General features: G+C 47.6%; 6 protein-coding genes across 6 annotated transcripts, besides 2 other annotated features; 3 read left to right on the top strand and 3 right to left on the bottom strand.

The window, feature by feature from the left end:
- Nucleotides 1–2,504: 2,504 nt before the first annotated feature.
- PODANS_5_20 (uncharacterized protein) lies at nt 2,505–3,549 on the bottom strand (the record flags this gene model as incomplete). The annotated part of the gene is made up of 2 exons (XM_001904311.1): nt 2,505–3,081; nt 3,167–3,549. The coding sequence occupies 2 exons, from the start codon at nt 3,547–3,549 to the stop codon at nt 2,505–2,507; spliced, it is 960 nt and encodes a 319-aa protein (XP_001904346.1).
- A 1,191-nt stretch (nt 3,550–4,740) lies between these two features.
- PODANS_5_30 (uncharacterized protein) lies at nt 4,741–5,148 on the top strand (the record flags this gene model as incomplete). The annotated part of the gene is made up of 2 exons (XM_001904310.1): nt 4,741–4,829; nt 4,884–5,148. The coding sequence occupies 2 exons, from the start codon at nt 4,741–4,743 to the stop codon at nt 5,146–5,148; spliced, it is 354 nt and encodes a 117-aa protein (XP_001904345.1).
- A 207-nt stretch (nt 5,149–5,355) lies between these two features.
- Nucleotides 5,356–6,997, bottom strand: PODANS_5_40 (uncharacterized protein; the record flags this gene model as incomplete). The annotated part of the gene is made up of 2 exons (XM_001904309.1): nt 5,356–6,317; nt 6,391–6,997. 2 exons carry the CDS (start codon nt 6,995–6,997, stop codon nt 5,356–5,358), a joined length of 1,569 nt encoding a protein of 522 aa, XP_001904344.1.
- Nucleotides 6,998–9,760: 2,763 nt separating this feature from the next.
- PODANS_5_50 (uncharacterized protein) lies at nt 9,761–10,282 on the bottom strand (the record flags this gene model as incomplete). Its single annotated transcript, XM_001904308.1, has 1 exon — nt 9,761–10,282. One exon carries the CDS (start codon nt 10,280–10,282, stop codon nt 9,761–9,763), a length of 522 nt encoding a protein of 173 aa, XP_001904343.1.
- A 1,964-nt stretch (nt 10,283–12,246) lies between these two features.
- PODANS_5_70 (uncharacterized protein) lies at nt 12,247–14,166 on the top strand (the record flags this gene model as incomplete). The annotated part of the gene is made up of 1 exon (XM_001904307.1): nt 12,247–14,166. The coding sequence occupies one exon, from the start codon at nt 12,247–12,249 to the stop codon at nt 14,164–14,166; it is 1,920 nt and encodes a 639-aa protein (XP_001904342.1).
- A 3,154-nt stretch (nt 14,167–17,320) lies between these two features.
- On the top strand, nt 17,321–18,313 carry PODANS_5_80 (uncharacterized protein; the record flags this gene model as incomplete). The annotated part of the gene is made up of 2 exons (XM_001904306.1): nt 17,321–17,785; nt 17,921–18,313. The coding sequence occupies 2 exons, from the start codon at nt 17,321–17,323 to the stop codon at nt 18,311–18,313; spliced, it is 858 nt and encodes a 285-aa protein (XP_001904341.1).
- A 743-nt stretch (nt 18,314–19,056) lies between these two features.
- Nucleotides 19,057–19,308: a sequence feature (pseudogene).
- Nucleotides 19,309–19,359: 51 nt separating this feature from the next.
- Nucleotides 19,360–20,398: part of a sequence feature (pseudogene) that runs on past the window's edge.

Genomic DNA, 20,398 nt, shown 5'->3' with positions numbered 1-20,398 from the left:
GTTTGAGCTGCTCCTCCCGGTTAGTTTATAGTGCTTAAAGGGCATACCAATAGAATGGCCTTTGAATTGCGAAGAATTCGGGACAAGTAAAAGTGAAGGACTATTTCTTTTTCTATCTTCTACATTCACTCCCCTCCGTCTTCCAATACACCTTAGGCGCATAAGCGCCGGCAGAAAATAAAACTTAAAAATAAAACGGGCGGCAAAAAGTAACGTACATTAACGTACATTATAAGCGAGTGAGCCATATAAGCGAGTGAGCCACTTTTCACTACCCTACTATAATTACCCTCAATTGTAACACACCAACATTAGGAACTAACTATAATTATATCAGAAACAGCTGAATCAGATGATTCTGCAGCCTCCTGGTAAGTGCGTGCATTATGGCCAGGCTTGCCGCACACACCACAGCACCGAACCTTCGTACGAGCCCCCCCCTGTACTACTACTATCCGGCTGCGTTTCTTATACTCTCTCCTGTCACAGTTAACCTAACGGCAGGTCGCGCCACATGTGGGGCGCAGGACGTCCCTAGCCAATCATTAAGGAAGTCAGGGAACAAGCCAATCAGGCCTGGACAAAGGTGCTATGGCGCCAAGGCTCACGAGCAGTCTGCAGGATGCAAGATGCTAAGGATGATCAGAGGCATAGCACGGCGAGCACAATGCAGGATGCAATGTGCTAGGAGTGATCGGGGCTATAGCAGGGTAAGCACCTTACGGTCCTAAAGTCTATATATACGGAGGAACTGGCTGGTGTAGATAGACAGTTCCGCAGTATGCAATTTAAGCTTGTATTCACGGCATCTTGTGTTTACATCGAGATATCTTGTTGTGCACTGTTTAGCTGCACCGGACCAATTGTCAGAAGTTACCTTCAACCCGTATCCCTTTCAGAGGTTCTGTACAGGGGTTCGTCATATCTCCCCATCCACGGCTTTCTAATCCAGTAGATCTTGTGCTTCTTGTACAGTAAGTGACCCTCCAAGTCTCACGCGTATTTTTTTAACTCTCCGGCGTTTGCTTAGTGCCTTATTAGCCTTACGGAGCGAAGAGACCTCTACCTGTAAGAGGGCCACTTAATATATTATAACCGTTATACTTTTAGTAAGTTAGTTTATTATAATTATTATTAAAGTCGGGACGTTATTTTAATAGTTAGTAATGCGAGTCTTAATAAACGTTAATTATAAGTTAGTTTCTCGAGGGTTATATAGTATCTAAGAGACCCAAAGTTATATAGTACCGGGCCGTAAATTTAAAGATATTAACGTACGAAGCTTTATATCTAATTTAGAAATTACCTTCTTTAGATCGTACGGTATAAGGCTAGCACCCGCAAAGCTACCCTATATATTTTTCTTTATTATAAAGGCAAAAAAAGCCTCGCGGAAGGTATAAAGGAACTCGAGCTTACTTATATAATTAATATCTATATATATATTAGGTCCTTAATTTAACGACCGTATACTTATTTTAACGGCCTAAAGTAATTAATATCGAGTAATTAGAGAAGGTAGGAAGAGTATAGAGGTATATAAAGCGTAATAACGTTAGTTTATTAATAATAATATTCGAATTCGGTTAAATAATAACTTTCGTAACCGTTTAAGATTAATAATCGATATTTATCCTTTTTATAGGACGCTATATAATAATCGAAATACTTAATTTAATTTTATTTTTTAAATTAATAATTTAATTATTATTAATAATTATAATATATTAAATAAATTATAAATTATATTTAGTATATTAATTAATAAAATAGTATTATACGGTTAAAATAATAAAAAGAAAAATAGTTTAATTAAAAGTATTAATTCTTTAAATTACCGTTATTTATTTACGGTTATTAAATTAAATTAATTTTACTTTATTAAAACCGTCCGATGTCGTAATTACTATACTTATAAAAATAATATTTATTATAAACCTAATTTCGTTAAAATTATAAATATTATTATTTATAATACCGTACTTAGTTTTAATATTTCGTACTAACGTAAACTACTCGGTTATAACCTTTAAATCTTCGTACTTAGCTCTTTAATAATTTTATTTACGCGTAAAACGCGTATAGAACTATAGCTAACGTTTAATAAAGTTATATACCTAGAGCTTACTAATAAAAGGCGCGTCGTATATACGTAATAATTAATTAACTATATTTTCTATACTACGTAATCTTGGTGGAAAAGCTCTCGTATATAGCTTAATAATACATTAAATAATAGTATCCTCTTCGGATTAAGTGAGATTCTTCGATTTGGGCGTAGTATCGCGTCGTGTAGGCCGGCCGGCGCGTCGGTTACGGAGGGTTGAGAATGGTATATTATATAGCTTTACTGCGGCCCGGAGGCTTAATTTCGGAGTCTTTTAAATAGCTTTAAGAGCTAAGATTATCCTGGCTTCATTTAAGGTAGGAGGCATGTTGGGTTGTAGAGAAAGTTGATATTGAGTGTAGGAGGACGCGTCGCGGTCGAAAAGTGACCGGCCCACTTATATGACCGACTCGCTTATAAAGTACGTTATTGTGTGACAAAGCCCATGAATGACAGCGCTGATCCTGCAATTGCATAATATCTCGCAAATATTGATGTTAGAAAACAGCGGTATTCGGGCTGGAGGGTAATGAACATACCGAGTATTCTTCTTCATGCCCTGATAGAATGGTGCATAGACGTCAGGATTCTCGGGGGAGTTGAAGATAAGATAACTGTCAAAGTGCTGGTCGTTTACGGTGGCGGCCAGTTGAATGCGAAAAATGCGCACTCTCTTTCGCATTTTTGCCTTACATCTGAAAGTCCTTTCTTTACTGACAGTCTCAACTATATGTCCGCACAGGAGAACCCCGAGAGTCAAAAGCAGAGTGCCCAGAAGATAGCAGGGATATCCGTATGTGGTGGTGGGAACTTCGACCTGGGCCAAGTTCCAACGATAAGTGACAGTCCCGCTCACAACCAGCGAGGCTAGTTGCAGGACAGTTCCCAGAGCAGCCCACATCCACATTTCACGGTTCGAAGGGATAGCACCGCTAATATTCAAGCCAAGGTTGGGCGGCACTTTTGCCAACAAGCTGGTTTCGCGATCCCAGTCTTGCGCCATGAAGTTGACCTCAAAAGTCCCCTGCGCCACATCATTCCACAGGGGATAGACGTTACCCGTGTCGGTCATGATGAACGGCTGAGATATGAGGGGTTGTCCGCGTACTCGAACGATTTGGGTTCCTGTCCACAGTTTCGCAAACCTCCCTAGATGTTGAAGAGAGTAACTCAACTTCAACGCTGGCCCTGTCCTCCCTTGCTCTGCCAATGAGCGCCTTGAGGTTTGGTACGGTCTCACCCGCTACACGAATGGCGCTCACAACAATGGTCAAGATACCCAGGGGGCCCATTGCCAAGAGTACGTTGTCGGCCCATCCCACACTCATGGACAGGAACTGTTTTGTGACTTGCTCCCCGAAAAGCGTCAGGAGGGGGGCGAGATCGCTGAAGAGGTTGTTGGCAAAATCGTTGCCGTCAAACTCGCCCTCTGGGGAATCCATGATACTGAGTAGGTGCCTTGACTAGGCATTGATGTGGAATGAAATTCGCAAGATGTGGCTGTGGGGGTTCTCAACCAACCTCCAAAATTCGCGTTGTTGGCACTTGAATGCACCTGGGTTCAGCTTATCGGAGCGCAATGCTGTGATTGGTGAGTATCGCACCATGTTTCATTGGTGCCCGCAGTGATAACTGCTCCCCGGCTAAGCTAGATTCGAGCAAGTCTCTGGCCGACTGTCGAATTGTCGTTTCTGGGAGGATGTCATTGAAATCGCAATGTTGACTATCGTAGATGGTACCAAAATTGTTCGGGAATTGAGTTCAACCATCTCTGTTGGCTTTTCTCACTGCCCAACTATGCTCTTCTTTAATTTGCCAAGCCTAAGAGCTCAGGGGCTCAGGGGCTTCAGAGGGGTGATAAGCACGGACCACCCACCCAGGATGTATCGAGAATTGAGTCAACATCCAACGAGCTCCAACGTCACGACGATGTTAATAATATCAGGTATCGAGTGATATATGATCGACGAGAACCGCGTGGGTGGCCGTGACATCTGGCCGCCTCATCTGGTCCATTGCGGGCCGCGGCATATCAGGCTCCTTCACAACTCCAGACGATTCTGAGTGCGAGATACCAAGTCCGACATCGCCTGGCAGTGGAAAAATCCAAATATAGGCTGTGAAACATGACAACGGCCACGAGAGATATCCTGACATATCCGTTACAAGTTTTGGGTCCATAACTGGCACCAGCCAGATTCATGTAGCCAAGCAAGGAAGCCTAGGCCTGTACAACCGATGAAACGAATGATAACGAGCTTAAGGTAGTGCTGAGGTGCTCCATGGTGAGTGTTAAGTTCACAATTGGATCCAGCCATACGGTGCACAGGTCATGACCCGAGAAATCCGAGATACACTTCGCCTAGAGGAAACAAAGCAAGAGACCTGGGAGGGAAATGACTACAGCCATGTAGCCATGGCGTATAGTCGGCCGTACTGTTTCGAATGGAGATAACAGGCTTCAGAAAATAACATAGCGCTATCGTCACGAAGACATAAAAAGACCTGTTCCTTTCCACGATGCAAGAAGTTCTGAACAAACAGCAAGACAACAGCAATACAATCACAACACAACCAATTCACAACTCAACAACAAACCACATCTTCAAACCCTTCCCAATCAATCATCCAAAATGCGTGCCACCACCACCATCATCCTCATCGCCGGCTGCGCCAGCACTGCCTTTGGGGCCGCCACAAAGATGTTCAGCGACGAGAACTGGTACGTTCTCCATGCTCTTCCCCAGATGGATTTCCACTAACTAAATTTGCATAGCGGCACCGAAGTCGACAAGAAGGTCTTCAACGGTTTCTCAACCGGTGATGCCCCCATCCCCTCCGACATCAAGTCCATCAGGACTGACTCCTTCTCCGATACCTGGTTCGCCTACCAGGACAGCGAGGGCCCCAACTGCAAGGGCGACCTCATCATGCGCGTCAAGAATGATGAGTGCATCAAGACTGCTGATCTTGGTATTGGCTGCACCCGTCTGTGCAGCGGTGGCTTGGGAGGTGGAGATTGCGCCAGCACCCAAGCTTAAGCGGTATTGACCGTGTCTTTCTGAGGAGTTGGGCGTTTGCATTGGACGGTGTTAAGTGTAGCATGGCGTTAGGTTACTGTTTAGAATTGATGTAGCTGGCTTGATGCTGCTTAGATTGGAATACACATGCCGCAGTGCGGACTGGAAAACACCTGATACGCTCTGAAAATGAGTGTGAAAATGACGAAGGTGAAGGGGCTGCACACTCTACTCCTCAACACTCACCCTCATCCCCCCAAAACTAGCAATTATATCATCCATCGCGCCCAGCCTTCTCACAGATTCATCAGCACCAGACTGGCTCCCCCCATAACCAACCTGCATAGAAGCAACCGAATCTGTATCCGGCATGGAAGGGTACGTGTTACTATCATGCCCCTTCCTCACCGCAAACCTCTCCACCACCGTCCTTTCCGCCTCCGCCTTCACATCCTCAATCATCCACCCCATCACCTTATTCCTCATCTTTTCTGCCTCGGCGCCGTCCTCCGGATATACGTGTGGAACCCGCCAGTTATGGTAGTAGTTGTGGGAACTGGAACGGACTTGAATGCGACCTGTTGAAGAGAGAAATGGACAGGCAAAGTACGAGTGGCAGAGGTGACAAGTTGGCTTAGAGGTGCCAATGTACCGACCGAAGGCGGCTTCGTTGTAGAAACGAAGTCCTGAGTTGTTTGTGCGTAACTCGCGGAGGATATGATCGGCAAGGTGAACTTCGGCGTGAACGATGGGGTGGAATTTCTTGCACTTGGATCGGATGGTGCTTTCGAGCTTTTTGGTCAGATCAGTGAGGTGGGACTGGTGGCCGGCTGCGTCGGTGGTGCCCTCTTTGAAAGCTTTGAGAACGGCCTCCTTTGTGGTCAGCCGTGAGAGGATACGTTCCGGAGAGCCTCTGATTGAGGGAGAAGGAGCGGGTGTGCTGGAGGGGACGTGGGTCACTTTAAATCCAGGGTCGAAGAGTTCGGGCCAGCGCTGGCGTGCGGTGATGAAAATTGCGACGGCGATTGTGTAAGATTGCAAGCGGCCAAGAGAGTGGTAGACTTCAGTCCAGGGTGTCTTGTTGGCCTTTTCTCGATCCTCGCGGGTACGTTCCCGGAGGTATTCCTTAACGTGGGGATTCCGGAAAATACTGCTGATGGTACGGAGAAGAAGCTGGCATTTAATGGCAACTGGAACGGGGTCAGTTAGGGTCTTGTGACGTTATGAAGCGTGTAGCTTCCTCCAAGACCTGATGATACCCACATTCGCAATCAGATAAGAGTGGCTCGAGAGAAGCATCAGCCAAAGTCTTGAGTGCTCTTAGAAGAGTCGCTACCTCTGCATCCGTGCAGGCATTGGCGCAGAATTCGAGGTGTCTGGCCATTTGGTAGTCGATGTGAAACTTTGTAATGCGGGGACGGTTGAACTCGAGTATTTGTTGCATCAGAGTCAAGAACAGAAGGGAGTCCTCTCCATTGCGTCGCGCCTCCTGGAGCTCGGGGCCTGAAATTCCTCCAAGGGTATTCAGAAGCTTTGTCACAAATCGGGTTGTTGTCTGGAAACTTATTTCCGTTCTGCTGTTTGAAGTGAAGCGATACTCGATGATGTCTGGTTGCAAGACCGAAAAGGCGGTGACGGTATCACCCCCTCTCTCACTGTCGCACACCTGGCTAAGCTTGTTCACGAAACAGAAAAAGGTTCCTTGTGAGTTCTTGTCAGCAACCCCCTCGAGCTCAAGACTCGGGGACCTGGTGCCGTTTTCTGTTCTTGAAAAAATGTGAGTCATGCTGCAAATAATCATGAGGGCCTCGTAAAATCGTTTACGCATGCTGGGTGGCAATGTGATGGCTGTTTGTTCCTCTGAACTCATGATGTTTGAATCTACTAAAAGAATAGCAGCCAAGTAGCTACTCAGTACGTTCGTAGCTGTGAAGTCGACGGGTGAGATTCAACTCTGAAAATTGCCGAGGGTAGAGATTTAGCACTTACTTGATGTATATTTTAGTTGAAGACCGACATGCCAAACATCTGAACAAATCCACACTTTGCCATTCGATCACTGCTTTATTCAGTGGTCCAGGACGACCACGTAGGTAGCAAACAAGATAGGCTGTGTATTTTCAAGCCCCACTGACATCGTACAACCCGGAGGGTTCCAATATGGACCGACGCGGCATGGCAGAGATGATTGATTGGTTTGAATGCAACGTAAAGAGCTGCGGTAGGCGGCACTAATGCAGTAGGCCTACCTCGATGTAACCCTCCCTCTCGCGGCCCGCGTGCGACATCCTCATTTGTGGGATCTGTGTGACGTTGTTTGGATCCATTGGGTGCCTTGGACCTCACAACTGAAACTGCAAACAAATCTGGCGGCAGACGACGGGGAAGGTTTCCTGCCGTTTCCAATCTGTGAAGCGGAGGATTAGCAAACGGAAAGAGCTTGGTCGGTATTTGAGCTGGCATTCTTCTGCGCTGCTGCTGGGATCGTGTGCTCCTCCATCTCCACCATCTCTTTGCAGCTCCCGAGCTGCACACCACATACATAGCTCGTTCCACCTTCATTGACAGGGTACCTATACATTCATCCGAGTCTGATACGACCACGGGCTGCTGTTTTGGTACCTCTCCAGGCGTTTCCTGTATCGCCGGTGATGTCTAACCACCAGTGAGTACCACCTCTGTCTCACCAAGGAGCGTCAAGTTGCTAATCACAGGGGTTGCGCGTATACAGTTACCAGTCCCCAAACTGGGTTTCCGAATCAGATGCTTTCACAGAACAAAATGAGGAGCATCCTTGGATTGTTGACCTTCCCCTTCAAGGGCAAGGGGTTGGACTTGGCTCACAGGCGATGGCGATGGAGCCATACACCTTCTCCCAAAACGTTGACGAAGGTGTAACGGTGAACCCATCGCTTCTGATGATGCAACGAGGCCTACAAGTTGCAACTACCAACCACCAAATCACTTACGATGGGGGCTCTTTTGACCCCTTGGCCCACTTTCCGCATTCTGTAGCGGAGATGCGCACTGAAGTCCCAGTACTGAGCTCGTAGAGCTCGCCACACGGATATTCAGCTAGCGTTTCCACTCCAGAAATCGCCGTGGTCTCATTTCATACGCCACCCGACAATGAGTTCGGATTTCCTTGCTCTTCGTCTCAATCATCCGAGATATCCAGCAATTCAACCATCTTGACACCAGATGAGTCAGAATATGGTTCCGATTCAACATTACCCGACGACCTCCTGTTTTCCTTCAACGACCCCGTCAACGACACCCTGTCGGCAAATTTCACACACCATATAAATGTGCTGCCTACCCTAAACGACCTTTTCCCTGCTGCAAACGCACGTGATCTTATCATCTATCCCCTCCCCGCCTCGATGACCGAGCCACCCAGCCAAACCAACCCGGCCAAATCTGAAGTTCCGTACACAATCATTGACGGGAAGTTCTACTGTCTCTATCTTGGGTGCAAAGGATCAAAAGTGTTCAATCTGCCCGGTGAGCTGAGAAAGCATCAAAAAAATCACCGCAGGCCAACAGAGTGCAACATCTGTGGCAAAGGATTTGCAGAGCAGAAGGATCTGGATCGCCACAAACTTAAGAGCCATGGTGACCGTGCTGATGTTCGTGCTGATAAGAGGGTCCAAAGGCACAAGAAGAGGTGCGAGATCTGCGGACGGACTCAGAGGGCGGACAACATGAAGCGACATATGCTTGTTCACGGCCGTCGTTGATAGGGTGTTTTGTTCCAAAGATTGGGAATATACAAGCATGGGTTGCTGCTTGTTTTGGTTTCTTGTTTAAGTTGGCATTTTGTGATGATGTTATGACCCAGATTTACGTCAGAGGGAAGGATTCTTCAAGTTGTCTTGTCAGTTTGTCTAGAGATACACTCAAAGTGTGTTTGTTATTTCCATGCGCCGTCTGGAGACCTTCTTACTGTAGAGCCTGACGATGATGTATGTTTCCTCCAACTCCACCACTCAGCAGTTACCCCCCCTTCCCCTAATGATAACATTCCACTTCGTCTCGTGAAAGACTTGCCCAGCGACCATTCCAGAGCACCCAATCGTACACCTGTGCAAAAGGTGCAGTCGACTGCAGTGTGCGGGTTCGTTAGCCCTCAACGACTGGCGGTGATGTTTCTTGGCCACAAGGCAGCACAGTTCTTGCTTGGTGTCAGCCCTATATCGCTAGTTGGGTGAATGTAGACCCCAGCCAGTGTTTGCGGATACTGAGTTTTCTCTTCCTTTGCAAAAGCCAAATCCAAAGTGCAAAGAGGGGGTTGTTGCATTGTAGGAAATATCTGTCTAAAGAAAGGCCCTGGTCTTCGTCCAAGCTCAAAAAACAACCAAGAATAGCTCAAAAACATGAGAAGTGGGCAAGAATGGACTCCAAGAATGGTCCCAAAGAAAGAGTGGAGACATAAAAGCCAAAGCTAAAACAGGGGTAGAGATATCATCGTGTCCTCATGAGTCGTAACAAGCCTTCATCAAAAAGAAACAAGAGGAAAACCAACATAACAATCTTCAAAGAAGCAGAATGATGCCCAGAAAGTCATGACTTGGTGCAAAACCATTGAGAACCCAATATTGTATCCAATGACCCCAACCACAACTGTGTTCTCTTACGCCGAAGGCCAGTGGTTATGGTTGTCCCTATGTCTCTTCACATTGTCCCGACGTCCATGATACCCGCACCCTTGGAAGCCGCACCACTCCTCGTCCTTGGGGATGTTCTCTGCAGAGGCATATTCGGGATGGTGAGTCCACAGGTGTCGATTGAGGTCTTTAGTCTCGGCTCCACCACCTTCACAGTCGCGGAAAGGGCACTGGCGGCGTTTGGTGTGATTGTTCATATGCTTGCTGTTTGTGGGTGGGGTGTCAGCTAAAGAAGACTCAGAGGATGCGTGATGCAGGGTGGACGAACTCAAGATCACATTTCCGCCTGTAGGACTTTCCACAAACAGGACATTTATTGGGCTCAGAGCTGGTCGGCGAGGCTTCGGTGGTGTCGGGTTCTTGTGAGTAGGGCTGTGCATAGGAAGTAGAAGCTTCGCCAGCCGTGTAGTAAGAGGTGTCTTCAAGTTGGTAAAGACTGGGGTCCACTGAGTAGCCCTGTTCTTCGTAACTGGTGTGTACAATATCATGAGACGTCATTGCTGTAGGAATGATTGTGCAGGGGAGTTGGCTGTTGTTGGTGTCGAACGTTTGGTAGGTGTAAGGAGTGGTGGAAGGAATCGTTGAAGCTGTCCCAGAAGCGGAGAAAGGTGGATTCGAAACTGAAAGGTCGGAGAAGAAAAGTCGAAAGTCTTGGTCAGTTTGTGCTTCTTGTTGTACTGCAAGATCCAAAGTTGCAGGCACACTCGAGTTCTGTTGGGCCGTGGAGTACTAAGACTCGTGGCCGGAACTCGAAGGATAAGATGGCACAAAGCTGTCGACCTGGGACGTGTGAAACTGATTCTGAGCGTCGTGGTAGTCGTTGGTGTAGTCAATCTGAGCGCTTCTTATAACATGTGTGGATGGAACTAGAGCTGGTGTATCGTGCTGGGCCTCAGCCGGAGCCATGTACTCAGTCGGCCCAGCCGGATAGTCCAAAGGTTCAGGAGGTGCCGGAGCGAAGTCATTTTGTAGGAGCCTGGGATCGATGCCCCCCTGCCCCGGAACAAGCTCCTCGTACGTTTCATGACCCATTAGAGAAGAGGGGTGGTCGTAAGGCGCCCATTCCGATGCTCGCTGTTTTCCTTTGGACAACCTGCCAGAAGGCATGGGGAACCAGTGGCAATCTGGATGCAAAGCGCTAATAGTGTCAGGGCAGGCCTGGTCCGATTCGCTTTCAGCACCCTGGTCTGCGATGTTGCCGCGGGAAAAGGCACCAAACACAGGCTTAGGGACCTGTGAAAAGGTACTATTCGACCTGGACCGTTACCACTGTTGTTCCGAAATCCCAACCTCGCCTGGCTTCCGTCCCATCTGAGGCCGTTATCCCTGGTAACAATGGGTGTGGGACTTACAGAAACTCAAGCATGCCAATTTGCAAGCCTGCAGAACGTTTAGCGTCAAGTGAAAGTGTTGTGATGTGGGGATGAGGACAAATGTGTTGGTTGAGTTGGTGACAGTAGCAGGCGATGGCGACTATCGTTCCCACACCACCGGTCAGTAACAGTGTTGTAACCAAAGGTCATTCGACATCGTTCCCTTACCGCTCGATGCTCCCTAGCTTCGCAATGTAGAACTTCTCCCTGACAACTTGAGCATTACATAAGGTAGATGCAAACCCAGCGCGTGTTCCACTGGACCCTCCAAGACAACTGACATTCTGTTTCATGGGCAAATACGGTTACTCAAATACTAAGCCCAAATCAGCTGGCCGAGGGACACTGTGCTGGCCCACCGTGGTTCGCAATCCGGAGGCGTCACTGTTCTGGGAGGAGCGGGTTTGAGGCCCGCAACGGGGTCCCTATGCCTCCAAGGCAACCTGCGCGCCGGCATGGTTAGCGCACTGCCGGAATATGCACCGAGGCCGAGGCCCACAGTCTCGGCATGCAAGACAGCGCTGCCACGGTGACACGGCGGAACGCCAACTGGACCCAGTCGAACTGTTATCATTGGACCGACCCCCCACAAGTCAATCATTCTGCCACAGCTCGCCCACAAACTTCTGCTTTCCTGCCAGAATCTCAAAGAACAAAACTGACCGTCATTTCTCGACTCTTCGTTCTGTTTGTTACCGATGGACGCCTTGAAACCTTTGGTTGGTGATGGGTCGAGCGATGTGGTCACCCAACCAGCCAATCCTCCAATCACTGACCAGTGAGTTGGCCCAGGTTGCGACCCAAGTCTGTTCGAGGCAGATTTCCTGTATCCTCCCGCCAAGGAGGCATAGAGGGGAGAGGGGCATACGGACAATGCGAAGACGACAGACGACATCACCAGGTCCCTAGCTGAGATGGTGGGATGATTATAAATTTCAAGTTGCTTCTCCCGTCATTCTCGTTTCGTGTGCTCTACTAACCAGATCACGGTTCTTAATCTAGTTTCCCATCGAAACATCTCAAATCCTTCACTGAATTATCTTCTGGCCCCCTTCATTCCGTCCAAACATTCCCTCAACATGCCCAGCGCAACACTCCCCGCTCAAACCTCCACACCCGTCCCGCTAGCTCCCAGCCAGGCAAAGCGGCTTTATGGAGCCATTCACCTCTTCTGTGCCCTGAAGGATGCACTTCCCCATGTGTCGAACCCCCATACGTCGGACGATGACTCTATTGTTACCACCCCCGACGAAGATCGCGCCCTGTATAGGTGCTTCGTCAACAAGATTGCGCAAATTTGCGATACTAAGCATGGGGGAGACACCGTCACGAGCGCCATGATTGTCCAACCTGGTCAGGTGGAATACTGGATTGCCTCTAATAGTCGCACCAAGACACAGATGGCCAGGGTCAAGGAGTTTTTGTCTGACGAGATCTTGAAAGTACTTGGAAGCATGAAAGGGCAAGATCTTGAAGACGAAGCCAAGGTCAAGGCTGTCTCGGACAGTCTGTTGAAGAAGGTCATCGTGTACTGTCGGTGGCGCCTGTACAAGTACCTCAGAACATTGGTTGACAATATTGGACTTTGCCTAGAGAGCTGCGCCAAGGACTCTGGCGCTGAGGGTAAGTTACTGGCACCTGGAAATCTATCGATGGGAGTTAAAGCTGACACAAACCAGCCACAATGGCAGGACGCCTGCGGGAGCTACTTCCGATTGCCGAGGCAGCGGTGGCCTCTTGGCCCCATGATCTCCTGTCCTGTATGTGCCATGCCAAGTCCCAATGTTATCTTCGTCCCAAGTCTGTCCGCAACTAACATCTCACCTCAACAGTCACCCAAGAAACCTACCGCCTCCTCATGGCCCTCAAAAAATCCTACACCTCCTCCTTTGCCTCCTTCCTCCGCCTCAAAGCCCCCTCCTCGGAAAACGTCTCGAACTCGTCCCCAAAAAAGGACAGCCCCCCTTCCCCTTGGATCGAAACGCGCCACGCCCTCCGCCGCCCTCCACTTCTACACCCCTCGCCATCCCGCGTCTTTCTTGTCCCCCCGCGGAAAATGGCCCGACCTCTTCGAGTCCCCCGAAGTCATCCCATACCCCTCCCCAGCTAAGCTCCCCAGCCCCCTCCAGATCAAGGAAAGAATGTGCACAGGCAAAGACCTCCTCAACCGCCTCACCCCCGACGTTGAAGTTCACGCCGCTTACGACTTCTTTTCCCCCCAGCTCCAAGCCAGGGATTTCGACGCCGGCCTCAAAAATTCCATCAAAGACCCCAAGTGCATCACCACCGTCCATGCAGAAGTAACACTCTTGTCCAACCTCCGCAGGGAGACCCTTTGTCCTTCCCCTGGCAGGGAGGATGCACATTGGGATTTCTTCATGGAGGATAAATTCGGGAGGTACATCGGCTGTTCCAAGCCCACTTGCATGCTGTGCGACATTTACTTTGAGGCTTCTCCCGTCAAGGTGGATAGGAGAAAGGGACACGGCAATTTGTATCATAAGTGGAGGGTGGCGGATATCATCCAGGGGTCGATGGTGAATGGGGCAGTGGAAATGTTGGTGAGGGAGAGGAAGAATGTGATTGAGGAGATGATCAAGACGCTGAAAAAGGAGGTGAAGGGGGTGTTGGTGGAGAGGAGGGGTTGGAGGGGGAGTAGACATGATAGTCGGGCTACGCCTTCGAATCCGTTTGGGTCTGCGGTCACAGCTGCGGGGAGCGTGAGGGGTGGTTTGACGGAGGGGAGGTTGATGCAAGCGCAGGCTGGCCTGCATGGGAGTGTGGGTAGTGGAAGTGGGAGTGTTCAAGGTCGTGGTAGGCGGGGGAGGTTGGTGTTGGAGGAGGTGGAGGAGGTGGAGGATGAGACTGATGGTGACCAGGGGGAGTGCATGGAGGGAGAGTCTGTGGAGGAGGTCAGCAGATTGATGGGTCAGTTGAGTGTCACTCGCGCTCGTAAGGAGGAGGAGGATGATGATGATGAAGGTGGCGCCAAGCTCTAGGCATCTTATTTCGGTACCTAGCTCTGCGGGTGGCGATGACTATGGTGCTATGGTATATTTGTGGCAACTCAGGGCTTTCATGTCAACGTTGTGCGATAGACAACATATTGGGGATAGGCCGCTGGAAGGTAAGCACTTGATGAGAAATAAGATGGATAGTGAAACGCATATGACATGCCAAGCCCACTATCCGCGTGGTGGTTGATAATGCAATCTTTAGGGCTGCAAAGCCAGTGGAGACACCCACGTTCACTGGATGAGCATGAACTATCTGAAGAGCTTCAAGGCATAAGGCTCGCTGTCATGTGACGAAAGCAGCAGTCTCTGCGTTCGAGGTGGCGCTTAAAGCCCAATGACCATGTCTTATGGAGCCTGACTCGGCTCCCCTCGTGCTGGGTTGAATGCCCGCGTTAACTTTACAACAGGTTCCAGCAGTGCGTCTGCTTCTAGTAAAAATATGGAAGACCATAGCCACCAGCAGACATGCTTCAAAGATCAAGGACCCAAGAAAGAAGATCGTACGGGGATACATCTCACCCAAGCCGAACTCGCTTGCTAGACACCCGATATCCAGGCCGCCATCCGCCCAAGGCGCCCAAGACCTACGGGCCATCATGACAAGCCCCCTATCAGCCACCGAAATCTTCGGCTTCGCCCGCAAATTGTGGCACTCTCCTGAAAGCGTGATACAAGTCTCCTGCATCATCTGGTACCTCACCTACCTCTTCATCTCGCGTGACCAGACATTTGTTAAGGGGGCTTATCTCGTCCAAGACCCGGACGGCCGACTGCCAGCTTTACTTTCGCCGTGTTGGCTCGCCCCGCATCAGCAGCCTCGCCCCGCCCCTGCCCCCCGGCCACTGTCACGTCCTTTCCATTTCCATCACCAACGGCAGGCGCTGAGGGGACTGCCTTTTTCTTAAACCGGAGCGGTACGGTGTCCATGGGATTAGGAACTGGATGCACCACGCGGTTATGTGCGCCAAGTCACTGAAGCGTAAGCACCACGTTTGGGACGAATGAGGTTGCGGGCATGCGTTCAAGAGCGCATCCCTGACCACCTCGTACGTTGTTGCTGAAGCTGTTGAGACACTGGTTGATGGACCCAGTGCTATTGCTGAGGTCGGGCGGCGCGGCGAAGGGGAAGGTATTGGCGCCATGCATGAGTTCTTGACGAACAAACTGGGTGACTCCAGTGTCGTGGTACCCGAGCCTGCTCGCGAGCGTATGGACATTCTTCTTACTCAGACTTGAGTCGGAGTGTGAGTTTGTTGAGGTTCGTTTGGGTAACGAAGTCTTTACTGACCTGCCGGCTGACCTGGCTGGTCCGTTGCCTCACGCACCAGATGTGTGTGGCCCATCGGCTCCATTGTGTGGGCTATTTGTGGATCCCTCCGAAGGGAAGAATTTGAAGGACGAGGTGTTTTTTGTTTTGTTAGCTGATGCTCATGGCACTGATGAGGACTGAAGATGGGTCTGGAAGCACTGGCGAGGATAAGGTAGACAGTGAGGACGGTATGCACCTAGTCTTGAGCCTCGAGCTCAACGCCCTGATCAGGTCTGGTCACAGCATCGAAGTACACCTCATCCTCATCTTCTTCCGTCTCGAAAATTCCATATGCCATGTAAACTGTTGAATTCCGTTCCACGATGGCCAGTAGCTTCTTAAAGGCGACCACAATTGGCTCGGACGCAGTGGCGGGACGTGAGACGAACTCTTTCTCCGCCGTCACACTATTGCCCCGGATATAAATGTCCATCCAGACTGTCATTTCCAGGGAAATTGGGTTCTGTTTTGGAAGATATACTGCCAAAAACTGAGCAATATTTCTTTCCCTATCTTCTACATTTACTCCCCTCTGCCTTCCAATGAACATCAAGCATCCAAGCGCAGACAGGAAATAGAAATCGAAAATAAAACGGGCGGTAAAAATATAGGTACTTTGGTACTTGGCGAAGTAGCTACCTCGGACTCGTATTTCCAGGCTCTTTAGCGGAATGATCATGAAGCATAACTCTTTGCATGTCTGGGCATACAAAGCCGAAATCATGATTATATGTACTATCGGAAGGGATGCGTTTTACTGAGGATTCAGCTGAACGACTGGATGACGCTTGGATGTCCGTGCACGTTTGTACCACCGCCAATAACGATGTTTCGAACATGCGCAACTGGCGCCAGCCGTGAAGGCGCCAACCCCATCAAATGCCCAACGTGCCGGGTTAATGATCTGGGCAGCGAAACCGCCTTTAAGGGTCAGCATCACATCAAGCCCACAGGGACTCGTGCTAATCGCCTCGATAATTGCTTGTGATAGGTGTCAAACAACGGTATGAGGTTCAAACTTAGTTAATTGGTTGGTTGTCTTTGGGAGAAAGGTGCAGGTGGCTGGCCGAGTCCCACTGCCAAGATATTAATTCCTTAACAGTGGGTCTCCCTGACCAATTTAGCACCAATGAAACATTTCGTGGCATTAGTTGGTTGGTCTGTGCTCACTCAGGCAGTTGTTTCGCCAACTAAGGCAGGTTCGCAAGTAGAGGGTTAGGGTCTGCCTTTCTCTAGCCGGTAATTCAATTTTTTAACAAGAGCAGTAAAATATAGACAACTACAGCCGAAAACAAAGCAGGTTACGATAAGATTAGTTACAAGGTCCACATAGGTTTTTTTTTTACGCAAGTTACGTAAAGTTAGCTTACGCAACGATACATGACATTAGGTTTTACTTTTATTCATAACCGCATTAGATAGCAGACAGGTTAGGAGCGCCAATAACCCCCTTTTTTACCTGCGCTAAGCAAGGCGGATCGGAAGGAACTTCCCCTATAATTATAAGAAGGTCAAAGAAACTTTCGGCTCGAGCTTCCAGTTTCGACGTAAGCTATATCAAAACCTAAGCGGTTAGGCAACGACGGTTGGACCTAATCGGGTTCCAATTGGAGGACCACCCGACATCGCGACCAATCACCAACGGTGGCTTCGCTGTAGAAATGTGCCAACCCCGCTTAATCAAGCTTAGAAGCTGAATTGCTGTGTGCTCTCATTATTTTATCTTCCATCATCCCCGCTCCCAATATTTCTGACGACGAGCTATACTCTACCTCAGAGCGCCATACTCAACTCTATATCGGAACTGCCATTTCAGAACTACCTTTGATGATGTCGAAGCGACTATTAAGTACGGCAAACATTGGCAATACTACGGCCGAAAGTAGAAAAAAGGGGAAAATAGTTTCTAATGGTTTAGAGACCTCGGATATCTCTCAACAAGGAGCGAATTCGGAGTATACAGTCGGCTGGATTTACGCTCTAACTACGGAATCTGTAGCAGCCCGAGCCTTCCTCGATGAAGAATACGGCGGCCCTGAAGCAGTCGCCCAGCACGACAACAGTAGCTATATCTTGGGCAAGATCAGCAGTCACAATATCGTCATTACCGTCCTACCTAATACAGAATATAGCACAACGTCCGCGGCGGCAATAGCCCGAGACATGCTTCACAGCTTTCCGAACGTACGTATTAGGTTAATGGTCGGCATCGGAGGTAATACGCCTAGTCTGAAGCGTGATATCCGACTCGGGGATATAGTAGTCAGCAGTCCCGGTGGCGGGAAAGGCGGTGTATTCTAGTACGACTTTAGCAAAACCATTCAGGATCAGACGTTCCAAAAGACTGTATTCTTGGACCAACCACCCACGGTACTGCGGGCGGCTATAAGCACGCTCAAAGGCACATACGATATGAAGGGCCACCAGCTTCTGGACGATATAGAAATAACATTGAAGAAGATTAAAAAGCGGAAAAACTACAGAAAACCTACTCTAACAAGCGATAGATTATATAAATCCGACGTTATACATCCTTCGCACTCGTCTGAAAGCTGCGAGATCACCTACGGTAATAACGAAACTAACTTAGTGGTCCGAAATAAACGAAATAAAGAGGACGATAATCCCGCAATTTATTACGGTTTAATTACTAGTAGAAACCAATTAATGAAGGATATATGTATCCGGGATAAATTAATAAATAAAAAGGGGGTTCTTTGCTTCGAGATGGAGGCGGCCGGTTTAATAAATTATTTCCCGTGCTTAGTGATCCGCGGGATATACGATTACTCCGACTCGCATAAGAATAAGGATTGGTAAAGATATACGGTAATAATAGTAGCGGCATATACGAAGGATCTTTTATATTAAATCCCGTCTAATAAAGTTAAAGAAGAGAGGAGGATTAGCGAAGTAATTGATTTACGTTAGTAATATAACTTTAATTATAGAATATTATTTAACTATGGGCAGTCTAAGAGGGCCTAGGATACCTATACTAGACGGTAAATAAAATTAAAACTAAGGTCGAAACTATAAAATATAATTATTACCTTACTGAAGTTAAGAGATAGCTCCGCCCACCCGATATATCGACTAACTTTAATAAAGCGAAAAGAAAATAGTACGAAGGGTCTGGGCTATAATTCCTCGATAGCCCTACCTTTAATAAGTAGAAGTGTGGATCACATTATCTATAGCTTTACGGCTTAGCAGGATATAGTAAAACTATCTTTAGTGCGACGATAGTAGATCATCTCCAGAAAAGGAACGATTATATAGTCCTGCAATTCTACTTCGATTTTAACGACACTTCGAAATAGAAAGTGGACGGCGTATTACGCTCTCTTATTTTTTAACTCTACAAATTAGGATCTAGTTCTAAGGAACTTAATAGCCTATACTAATCCCACTTCGATTACTAAAGATAGTTAAATAATTTAAGTTTAATAAAAACACTCTATACAATAATAAAGGATTCGAAAAATACTTATTTAGTTATAAATATACTAAATAAATATATAGAGATAGGGGAATTACTCTAGTGGATAATAGAATTCTTTAAAGCGCCCGACCTAAGCTATATTCGTATAATCGCTACTAGCCGGCCAAATAAAAAGTTTCTAAGACGCATTCCCGGTTGGATAAGCAAAAATAATTATTTATAACTTAATAAAAAGGTTATTAACGCCGATATACGCTCCTATATTATAGTAAAGCTTAAGTAGAGTCCGGATTTCTTAGAAAAAGAATTATCTTAAAATTTTCTCGAACGGATTTAAAATAAAGTCGGAGATAGGGCTAACGGGATATAGATTTCCTCCCCGGCTATTTATATCGCTAAACGAATATCTAATATTTAGTATAGGTTTAGATGGGTAGTATATTAATTGGCTAGCCTTGCAAAATATATAAGTCTTAGGGATATCGAAATAGCTCTTAAGACTTTGCCCCGGGATCTCAATGAGATATATTAGCGTATACTTTAAAATATACTAACAAACCTTAAGAAGGATACCATACGTCTCCTACAATTCTTTATCTATAATAAACGGCCGTTAACGCTATATAAGGCTGTAGAGGTAATAGCTATATAGACGGATAAGGAGCTACGAGGCTTCGACCTAAAGCGCAAGCTTTTTCGCGATAACGATATTCTATAGTACTGCCCCGGTCTAATATTAGTTATTAATGTTTTAGCTTATAACGGGGCTAAAAAAGAGCTCTACCTTACCCATTTCTCAGTTAAAGAGTATTTTCTAAAGGAAGGGTAGTTTAGTCTACATTTTACTAGCATTATTATTACCAGGACTTGTTTAACATACCTTACGGATATTGAGGGTAGATGGTGGGAAATTAAAAAGAGATTTGCGATAGCGTAATATGTAGCGAAGTATTGGATGGACTATACCGCTTTAGCGGAAAGATTAAAAGACGTTATTTAAATAAGTATTAAGTTTTTATAGGACGAGTCGACTTTTTAGCGGTGGGTTTAGCTGTACCAGGCGGATAATATGCTGACCAGAGTACCGGGTTCTCGACAAGAATTGAGACTCTATTATACTTGCCTGGGTAGACTTGCAGCAGTCTCAAGAGCCTTAATAAAGGGAGACGCCGATATTAACGCGCAGGGCGGCCTTTACGGTAACGCTCTCCAGGCTACTGCAAATGGAGACCACCGAGATATTGTTCAACTTTTGCTGGACAGGGGTGCCGATGTCAACATACAGGGCGGCCTTTACGACAATACTCTTTACGCTGCTGTAAATGGAGGCCACCGAAATATTATTCAACTTTTGCTGGACAGAGGTGCCGATGTCAACGCACAGGGCGGCTATTACGGCAATGCTCTTTACGCTGCTGTAAATGGAGGCCACCGAGATATTGTTTAACTTTTGCTGGACA

This window comes from Podospora anserina, chromosome 5, assembly GCF_000226545.1.
Source record: "Podospora anserina S mat+ genomic DNA chromosome 5, supercontig 1".
Lineage (NCBI taxonomy): Eukaryota > Fungi > Ascomycota > Sordariomycetes > Sordariales > Podosporaceae > Podospora > Podospora anserina.
Note: the sequence above shows the minus strand (reverse complement) of the source record. Positions and strands in the feature narration are given on the sequence as shown.